The following is a 10,133-nucleotide window of genomic DNA, read 5'->3' as shown; positions in this document are numbered from 1 at the left end:
GAAGTTGAGCGCCATCTTTTCAAGGCATGGCATTCCAATGCAAGTCCACACGGACAATGAGCCGCAGTTTTCATCTTATGAATTTGCTCTCTTTGCATCCAGGTACGACTTCATCCACGTCACGTCGAGCCCCGAGTTCCCGCGATCGAATGGACTCGCTGAGAAGGGGGTTCAGATTGTGAAAAGAATTCTAAAGAAAACGGAAGACACAAAAGAAGACTTCTGGCTCGGGTTGCTCAACTACAGATCCACGCCACTCGAAGATGGCCGCTCCCCTGGTGAACTCTTGCAGGGCAGGAGGCTTCGCACTCTACTCCCAGACTTCAGGCTGCAGCCAAGCATACCAGTATTCAAGCGAGCCCAGGCAGACACTCGGGGAAGAACGCTACCACCTCTCAATACCGGCGATGTCGTGAGAGTACAGGAAAAGACATGGAATCGCCGAGCTCAAGTTACCGTAGCAGTTGCGCCGAGGTCTTATCGAGTAGTTACCGAGGACAACAGAGTGCTACGTCGCAACCGGCAGCATCTGCTTCCAACTGGTGAGCTGTTCCAGCAAGAAGCCCCCGAATGCGACGACCGGGAGAGCGAACGAGCGTGTGAAGCACTGCAACCCACGGCACCTGCTGCCACTGGAGAGTCGCCTGTGAGCTCCCAGAACATTCCGCAGGGGCCGCCGCCCGTGACTACGGCTCGACCGACTGTGAGCTCAACGGCTCCGCAGGCTCTTGCATTGCGTCGATCTGCAAGAGATAGGAGACCACCGCAGCGCCTGCGGTACGACCGCAATTTCAACTAAGTACTTGGCATCTATGCTCCACAGGAGGGAAGATGTATCTGGAATGACGCACGTGCCATGCCTGGTGCGGCGATTCATCGTGCTCGCCTAGATTAGATATGCGCCTTGGTTGCCACACCCCTTGCGGCTATAAAAGCACTGTACGTTCAGCAATAAAGTGCATTTGTTCGCTGGCCACCTTCGACTGATACAGAAACCAGTCCATGCTTTCCCGAAATTAAGTTCGGGCAGGTCTTGCGTCTTCGTCACAATGGTAGCCTGCCATTCTGGAGCGCCACATACAGTGGAGGCCTATCAGCATTATTAAGTCAAATGGTACCCGGTCCTCATTTTCTACAGATAAGTACCGGATGCCACACGGGTCAAGTGCTAATTATTTCTTTAGGGTTCGCTGTAATACATCCCAAGAATAAACCCCTTCCCAACAGTGTAAAAACACGTGGTCAATTGTTTCCGGCTTTCTGCACATTAAACAATGAGATCCCCAGGGTAAAAAAAAATTCCTTTCCTTCTAAAAATTTTTTAACCAGTGGGGTGGCAGTGTGCACCTTAAGAAAGGTTTTTGTTCTTGGCGGCATCTGCATTTTTTTAACCCTCTTTAAAACATCTCTCCCTGGGCCTCCACTGTACAAGGCCCTGTACAAAGACACTGGGAGAACTATATCGCACAAAGAACGGTACAGTTTCTTCCGTATCACAGCTAACAGAAAATCATTTGAAAACCGCGCGGAGAGGATTCTCACACTGGCTACAATTTCCCGGTAAAAGCCGCTGATCCTAAAGTAAACCTCAGTAGTAGACACTACATACTCCGTCAGTATGCGCCGCAGCCCAACTTGGCATATGGTGCGCAAAAACGGGTCTCTTGTGTCCCGAAAAAAAAAAAAACCGATTGACCAGCTGCCGCAAAAAAAAAAAGGCCAAGTCTCAGCCCTCCGTCGTGTACCCGTCTGAACAGGTTGGTCCGGCTGCAGCGCTCCCATTCAGACGACCAGATGAAGACGGCGAAAATCCTGTGTAGCTTTTGAATGTTTAACCTTGAACAGTGCAACACCTGCATTGCGTACCAGAGCCTGCTGTAAAGAACAAGTTGCAAACAGTGGCCCTGCCAACGCACATGTAGTTCTCCTGGTCTAGGACGCTGGAGAGTGTTTGCAAAAGGCGTTGAATCAGACGGATGCCTACCAAACGCCCTCCAGTGTCTCCAGCATTTAAGATACACAAACAATTGCGTACTCAATTAACACCTTAACCACACATCAGTGACACAAGCAGCAACACCGCGCTAAACACCGCCCCTTAGGCCAACAAAGTGCCCCCCTGAATTTTTTTTTTTTGTCGGGACTGAGCTGGCACCGACGATATCCTGATATTGTATCTATAGCAGGCGTAAATCAGTCTACTGGCTCGTTCCTTTACAGATATTGGGAAATTGTTTGGTTATATTTGGTTAGCGTTCACGCTGGCTGATGCATATTCCAGGCTACATCGTGCAAGTGACTTGTACGGAAACAATTTTAGGTTTTTTGGGGCTTGGTGTAGATTAAATTTTAAGAATCCAAGGCGTCTGTTAGTGGAGATCAGTCCATAAAGTGGCGTCAGTATCCTAGGGCTGCGCCAGCGTAGCGGGGCTCGGCGCCACACCATATGGCATCTGCACTGGAACCTCGGCTGCCGGCGGACTCCTCCTGCAACCACCAGCGTGCCGCCTTTGCCAGCACATTGGCATTCCCTGCTTCGTGCTTCTGTTCGCTGGCGTACTTCTCCCGCACGATGTGGCCCTTCTCGACGAGTGACTGCAGCAGCTCCTTCGGGTAGTCAGCCTCCACGATCAGAGGACCGCTATGGTATAGAGACGAGAGAGCGTATTCGCAGGTCATTTCACTGCTGGTCAGACGGTGAAACATAACTCAGCGCACGGAAGGAAAAGGCAGGCACGAAGAAAGGGATGCACCAGAAATCGTCCTATCCGGGAAAATGAAGCCTCGTTTAAGGGCAATGCAAGTCTCCTGAGGAAGGTGAAGTTGGAAATCGTAGAAGTTTTACATGTGGTCAGCATCTACGCCCCTACAGAGTAGAACAAGCAACGGCGAAAAAAAAAATAAGCTTTTTGGAACACCATGAAAGAATAACTCCGACGATGGCAAGCAGGCCAGGCTAAAAAGGTCCTGCAATCAGAAAGGACTTTGACTATAACAGAAAGAAGGTGATGGAGACTGAAAAGCGTGGGAAGACTCACCAGACGACCCATAGAATGAGGTACCCAACAGTGTGAAGGAGAGTCTATGGATGAAGAAGGTTTAGAGGTTATAGGCTAATGGCAGGGTGAAGGATCACCACAAACACCAAAGCTAGATAAAAATGGTACAAAAAAAGTATGAGATGGTAAAAGTAAAGAGAGCCAGAAACCGAAGCTCACTCTAAGTTTTGTTATTTAAGACTTCATGCTGTGCATTGCTGTGCTAGATTTTAATACTGCCAATGTTGACTGCAATGGTTCCGACGCTGTGTGTGCTATTCCTGCAGACGACAGACGTCGCTTAACACTGCTTGCTTGCAACAAGGGCGCAAGAATGAGCCTTATATGAGTTATATGCACGCTGGCGGAGTGAATGAATAGCCTTCCCCGCTGTCCATTGCAGGCAAGGCCTACCATGTCGGTTCTTCAAACAGGTGAAGAGAGGAAACATGATCTGCAACGCCAATCGGGCACCCCATGCGTTCCTTTTGAGTCGTCATGCGGCAAAAACTGATTTCAAAAATAAGGCAGATGACCAATTTCAGCGCGTTCAAGAGTGGCAATCCGTTCGCGTGAACGTCCACGCTCCATGCAGCTGGATAAAATTGAACTCTTGAGATATCGAGCAGTGCCAACGTTCTCGATAAGTGATGGCACCGTTGCCAACAGGCAACCTCCCCGCCACATAGTAAGTTCTGTAGCAATCAGTACTTGCAGACGGCAGTCGGAAGACGACAGATCCCAACGCATTTCCCATCCCATGCAGTGCATAGCCAATTAGTAAATGTCCATGCTTTTGGGAAATATGAAGACGTCAAAAACGGAGTGCTCTGTAGTTTCAATGAAATAGTTGTACATTGGGGAGATTTTTTTTATGACCTCTTAGGCATGACAAAGTGCTTACTCTGGGTGTCTCTGAAAGGCTGATCCCAGAATAAACCGCGGCTTTGCTAGCGCCTGCTGAGGATCCAGACCGAGCTCCAGCATGTTCAGCAGCACCTGCAACAAAGAACCGCGCATTGACACTGCGTTTCGTCTACAAAGGGGAGAAGAGAGAAAAGGGGAGTTTTATTCTCATTTTGAGAGAACTTATATGAACGCATTCCAAGACATATAGAAGTTTCACGCTGGTAGCATACAACATTAGGTCATAGATGCATGCACTGCAGGCGAAACGCAACAGCTGCCGCATGCTGTGCGACGTCATTGCACGTTAAAGAACCTCAGGTGGTCAGAATTACTCCATAGCCATCCTCCATTAGGCTATATCTCAAGCCTATGCGCAGGTTTGATACCCTACACAGCGGATATAAATAAAACGCTGGGGTATAATTCCTGCCATGCCAGATTACCCCACTACATAAATGCATGCATGGTGTCCTATGTTTTCATCTCATACATTCAGAAGCATACGAGGGAAGACAAAAGTCACCGAAAATAAGAAGCATAACATAATAATTTCCTTTTCTTTATTTGTGGGATCGAGCTACTGCAAATGATAGTGCATTTCGTCGCTGAAAATTCATTGAGCAGAAAGAAGCAGACAAAACCACTACATGCCGCCGGCGAGATGCAAACCGACGACCACCGAATTTCGCGTCCAGTGCTCTACCAACACCGACGTGAAATTTGGAGGTCGTCAGATCGTATCACACCGGTGGAATGTAATTCTTTTATCTTCCGCTTTCTACTGGCTGTTGGCTTCTGTCACTTTTGGAGATAAAATAATTATGATATTAATTTATCATTGATCAACACCAAAACAACAAGTAAGAAAATTCCCTTATGCTCCTTTGTTTCAGTGACTTCCTTCGTATGTATGTCATAATGGTACCCTAATTTCCCTTCCTTTGTCTACCCAACATACATACACAAGCACTAACAGATGGTAGGCTGTGCCTAAAGAAATCATCTGCATTCTCTTCGCTACGTAACCTGTAAGCACCTACATGGAAGCAGCGGTGACGTAGCGTATAAGACATGTCCTGGTAAAATCTTCGCCTGTTCTCAGCGTTTCGGCGAAAGCATTTTTGTGTGAATTTCATTTACTTTCCAATGGTGACATATGTTCCTGGTGAGGCCGCTCAAACTGATGCAAGGGACGAGGAAGCTAACGTTGGAACAAGAATATTTTTGGATGCCTGTACGCCGCCAGTAACTCAAACGCAAAAAACTATCAGCCGGAAGAGAACAAACGCTGACACAACAAGCAGGAGGGAGAGCTGAACACAGCACGTACAAGGGGCGCTATCAAATGCATGCTAGAACGAAACACACAAGGCATCGCAAAGAAGCAATCTGCCTGTTCCTAGAAAAAAGACAAGCAGCTGCACTGGTCTCATGGTGTGTCGTTTTTGTCATCTCAGGATATTGTGAATTCATAAGAGCATAAAATTTCTGCCTCGTGAGATGTCTCTTAGATAAATATTTGTCCTCCTTCTTCCTGCCTACAAATTCAGTTTTAGCATAAATGCTCTTGCTATTTTCGCACTACTAGGAATGAAATTAGTGCACGAGCAAGCACCTTTTGCATAAGGTTCTATGATTTTATGACCCGCATGCCTGATGGCACGCGGTATTTGGTGTATCTGTTGCTCTAGCAACCGCTTCGGAGATCGCGACTGCCGCAACGGGACTGTTTTCAATTTTTTATTTTTTATCTGTTTCTATCCCCCACCTTCGGTCTGCACGCGGGACAGATTAGTGGCCGATTTGAGGACAGTCGACAAGACCGTTCAATTTCCTCCTCTTTCCTTCGATCTCAGCGGCACCAGCCAGGAGCAGCAGCGCCCTCTGCTCGCCTGGGTGCAAATAGCCATAGCGCGCCACGTTTTCAGTACTCATTATGCCGCATAAAAGGTGTTGGATCGAATTTTATCCAAACAGATGCGTTTGCGCGTATGTTTCATTAATTCGAAAGCATTTCTAGGCTATGTCTGCGGGGTCGTGTCGCCAGAACAGGTCCGCAGAACGTGTCCGCCGCAGTTTTGACGTTCTCAAAAGAAATAGCGTCAAAAGAGTGGGTGTGATCGAAAGAGGATGATGTCAGGATGCTGTGCGAAAAAAATGTTGACAGCATTATCAGTCAATTAATTATAACCAAAAAGACAGAAAAGCGTCGCAATAGCACGGACGCCGAAAAAGTGAGTGGAAAGGCAAACGGCCCTGGATGGCAAAATAGTGGAAAAATAGGCAAAAAAGTAAAAATAAACATTGAAACAAATTTAAATGTATTTTATGAGCGAAAATTAATTCAACACACAAGTTTAATTGACAGACAATAATCTGTTAATTACTTACCAGCAAACACCACTGGACGGCTGATTAGGCTTGACGGGGATATAGTAGGTGGACGGGAAAGCAACCACGGCGCCAAATTGGGAAAACCGAAATGGTTGATTGAGATATAAGGTATAATCAGAGTCCATGAATCGATGTTTAATTAAAGCATAAATTAATTACGCTAATTCAGTAGTTAAATCAGGCGACGAGTGCCGAAGAGGCGTCAGTGCTTTCGTATTCTCCCAATGCGGGTCGCCGCAGTGGTCTCTCATTTTTTTTACTCTTTTCTCGATGTGAGGTCAAACTGACAGACGGACGGACGGGTGAAAGCATCTGCGGTTAAATGGAGTTTAAAACGTAACCGGTCTACTCATTCCTGTATCATTATTCCAAAAACGTCCACCGATCCATCCTAGCGAAGAGCATGACAAAGATAGGCTTGAAGCCTGAGCGACGTCTGACCGCAGATTCATCGCTTGCGGTCTTCTCCAGACCAGCTCTTCGAGCAAACACCTCTACACTATGAATAAAATATACATAACGGCGCCTACTGATGAGGGAAGGATTTTTAATACTTTCTCAAGCCTTTCATGATGTGTAAGCCCTTTGCTTGAGCGTTTTAGCGCACTGGCCACTTGCGCACACTGTCGTTTCCAATGCCAAACTGCAATAGCTATACATTCCACTGCCGCGTTCTATACTCACGGTTTGTGACCAGCTCAAACAATTTCTTCATACGCGAACCGGCGTAGTGTATGGCACCTTTCAAGACAGATTCAAACGCCCTTCTTCCTCCGCACTCTCTGTGGTTTTGTTACCACTTATCACTAGGACGAGATATATTAGTGCATTCTCACTAACTTTTCTTAATGTAGTTCTTTTTTTTGCACCCCTGGCTGCTTCCTCTGGCCGCGCCGCAGCCGTGGCTTACTGGTCGACTGCGTTCTGATGTTGAGGCACACGGGCGGGGTTCATGGAATCATTGAGCCTATATATATAATTAATTCTGGATTGAAAATATGCTAAATACATGGAGCATGAAAATTGCATGTCGCTTTTATCAACTATGTCCCAGGAGGATACGTAGGTTCAAGCGCGTGGAGTGAGGCTTACGGCGCAGTTATTGAAAACATTATGTCCGCCGGCACCCTCTCCAGTACTCTTTTACTGGCCAGGCATATCCGCGAATTAGGCTGCTACTAAGGTGCATTATGTGTGGCATTAGCGCACAGACGCAGGCATCATGCCGAAGCCCTGCTAGCCTTGCATTTTACGCACCAGGCTGACTCGATGAGCTTGTTAATCTCACTTATTACGAACGTGTACTTCAAGTAGTGATTCTACCTCTATCAATTGCGTTAATTTTTTCAGTGTTGTTAATTTTGTTTATCCTCTTCACCAAACTGTTATATATATCAGTCTTGCCCTTCTCCCTTTACATTCAGAGGCGCTTGAGTCTGGGAAGGCGGAAGGAGAAGAGTGCAGAAAAAAAACTCAATGGTGATTACAGAACTGGTAATGCGGTAAATAGGCGGTAGTAGTAACGCGGTATTGACTGCGCACAGAAACGTGTGACGGATTAGCCCACAGTTATTCCATAGAATTTGGCGGTCATCCCCCGCAGTCTTAACGGTCTTAACGCAGTCTTAACGGTCTTAGCGACGGGACTTCTTCCGGTTCTGCAGTAGCGGACGCTGCCTTTCCCTAATCCAACCAGTGACTGCACCAGGTGAAACCTGCCCCCGTTCGCAGAGGTGGTTACTAAGATGAAGCTGGGTGCCACTAAATTTTCAAGCGAGACACAGGCAACAGACTACACTCAAGAGGATGACGAGAACTTAAAGGTGCTTAGTCCCTACACAGCAGTTCAATGCATTAGCAATAAAATGCCAACTGTGAAGCAAAATCGTCCGGCGCTGTACAGACGCTTATGTGCACTTTCCACGACATACCACCTCACGGTGCGCACCTGGTCCTGAACATGAAGCATAAATTAACCGAAACATTCCGAGACATTTTGTCCGAAATATATCCGAGTTGCGCTAATACTGCCCCGCACTGGCATTCGAACCGGTGGCGCCGGCAGCGGAGGAGCATCGTTTCCTGACGCCTTAAACCACTGCGTTCTCAGACTGGTAGCTTCTCGCCTTATTTGGCGGAGATCATTACCATCATGTTACATCCGTTCGTTTTCAGAGGAGATTGTTGCCTAAGGCCGTTGATGAGCGGGCGTGCGCTATCATCATCATCATCATCAGCCTGACTACACCCACTGCAGGGCCAAGGCCTCTCCCATGTCTCTCCAATTAACCCTGTCCTTGTCAGTTGCCGCCACTGCATCCCCGCAAACTTCTTGATCTCATCAGCCCACCTAACTTTCTGCCGTCCCCTGCTACGCTTGCTTTTTCTTGGAATCCACTCCGTTACCCTTAAGGACCAGCAGTTACCTTGCCTTCGCATTACATGCCCTGCCCAAGCCCATTTCTTCCTCTTGATTTCAACTAGGATGTCATTAACCCGCGTTTGTTTCCTCACCCACTCCGCCCTCTTCCGATCTCTTAACGTTACTCCTATCATTTTCCTTTCCATAGCTCGCTGCGTTGTTCTTAACTTAAGCTGAATGCTCTATGCCTCGTCAAATAGCGCAGTCAGGGAGCTAGACGCTAAGCGCACTGTCCAGCATTAAAAAAATTACAGAGGGCATTGACCATTGACGTGCTGTGAATGCGACAGCGTGCACACGTGGTATTCGACTGCGTTAATGGCGAACTACTCTAAAGCAGTGGCCAGCGAAGCTGATCTCGCGCCACCTGAATGGACGTTCACGAGAAAGTCGATTCCTGAACCCAGCGCGAGACATTGGCACTTTATGCCGCTGGGCGTTGTGCTGCGGTGACGGCGTATTGCTCTAATGAGTGGCCAGCGTAGCTTATGCGTTCGGACCGCCTGAATAGAAGTTGAGGAAGACGACGATACGCAAAGCTACCGCGAGAGACTAGCAGTTTAGCGCGTTTGGCGTTGTGCTGCAGACTTGTTTGATGTTGTGTTACTGATTACTGTTTATCCTTCCTTATACTGCAGAGGGGAAAGCAAGGACATCTTAAAAAAGTTAAAAGTGTGTCCGTCTTGTCTACAGGAAAAATATTTCTCCCTCCTTTTCACATAGCGCTATATTTGCTGTTAAACCATGGTTGAGAGAAAAAGACGTGTTGGTTCTTTAGTGGGTTGAAAGCACAATACGCCATAAACCGGAAACTATAGGCAAAGTTTTCATGACTGCTGAGACGCAGAATTTCTCTGGAACGTCTAGCAGCGGAATTAAAAAGGGATCTGCCAGTCACGCCTTATGGAATAAGGTCTTTGGTTTCTTGTTTATGGGGCCTTAACGTCTCAAAGCAACTCAGGCTGTGAGGGACGCCGTAGTGAAGTGCTCCGGAAATTTCGACCACCTAAGGTTCTTTAACTTGCACTGTCATTGCACAGCACACGAGCCTCTACAATTTCGCTCACATCGAAATTCGACTGCCGCAGCCGGGATCGAACCCGTGTCTTTCGGGTCCACAGCTGAGCGCCTTAACCACTGAGCCACCGCGGCAGTACGCTCCATAGTGAAGGGGGTATGACATACGAATTATTCACGTTGCTCTGCGTCCACACTGCATGGAAAACGAAAATAGCTATCAGACACGCTGATGTGGATGCTCACTCAGCGAGAGAGTATTTCATCGAAACTTTAGCTTATCAAAAATAACTATACAATGTTCTCAGCGAGCAACCTGAATGGATGCCACTGTTCAGCGATATGGCAAACAT

At 47.4% G+C, this 10,133-nt stretch overlaps 1 protein-coding gene across 1 annotated transcript in view; it reads right to left on the bottom strand.

The window, feature by feature from the left end:
* Window positions 1-770: 770 nt before the first annotated feature.
* The window catches only part of LOC149347291 (uncharacterized), a 54,040-nt gene continuing 44,677 nt past the window's right edge, over window positions 771-10,133 (bottom strand). Inside the window, exons 9-10 of the mRNA XM_089586987.1 lie at window positions 3,943-4,037; window positions 771-2,641 (exon numbers count right to left, since the gene is read on the bottom strand). Of these exons, the coding sequence (XP_089443113.1) occupies window positions 2,398-2,641; window positions 3,943-4,037 (339 nt within the window). The 3' untranslated portion in view covers window positions 771-2,397. The remainder of the gene's footprint in view (window positions 2,642-3,942; window positions 4,038-10,133) is intronic.

This window comes from Amblyomma mixtum, chromosome 4, assembly GCF_055824585.1.
Source record: "Amblyomma mixtum isolate Tamu chromosome 4, ASM5582458v1, whole genome shotgun sequence".
In the NCBI taxonomy this organism is placed as follows: Eukaryota; Metazoa; Arthropoda; class Arachnida; order Ixodida; family Ixodidae; genus Amblyomma; species Amblyomma mixtum.
The sequence above is the reverse complement of the archived record's forward strand: the minus strand, read 5'-3'. Positions and strand labels throughout refer to the sequence as shown.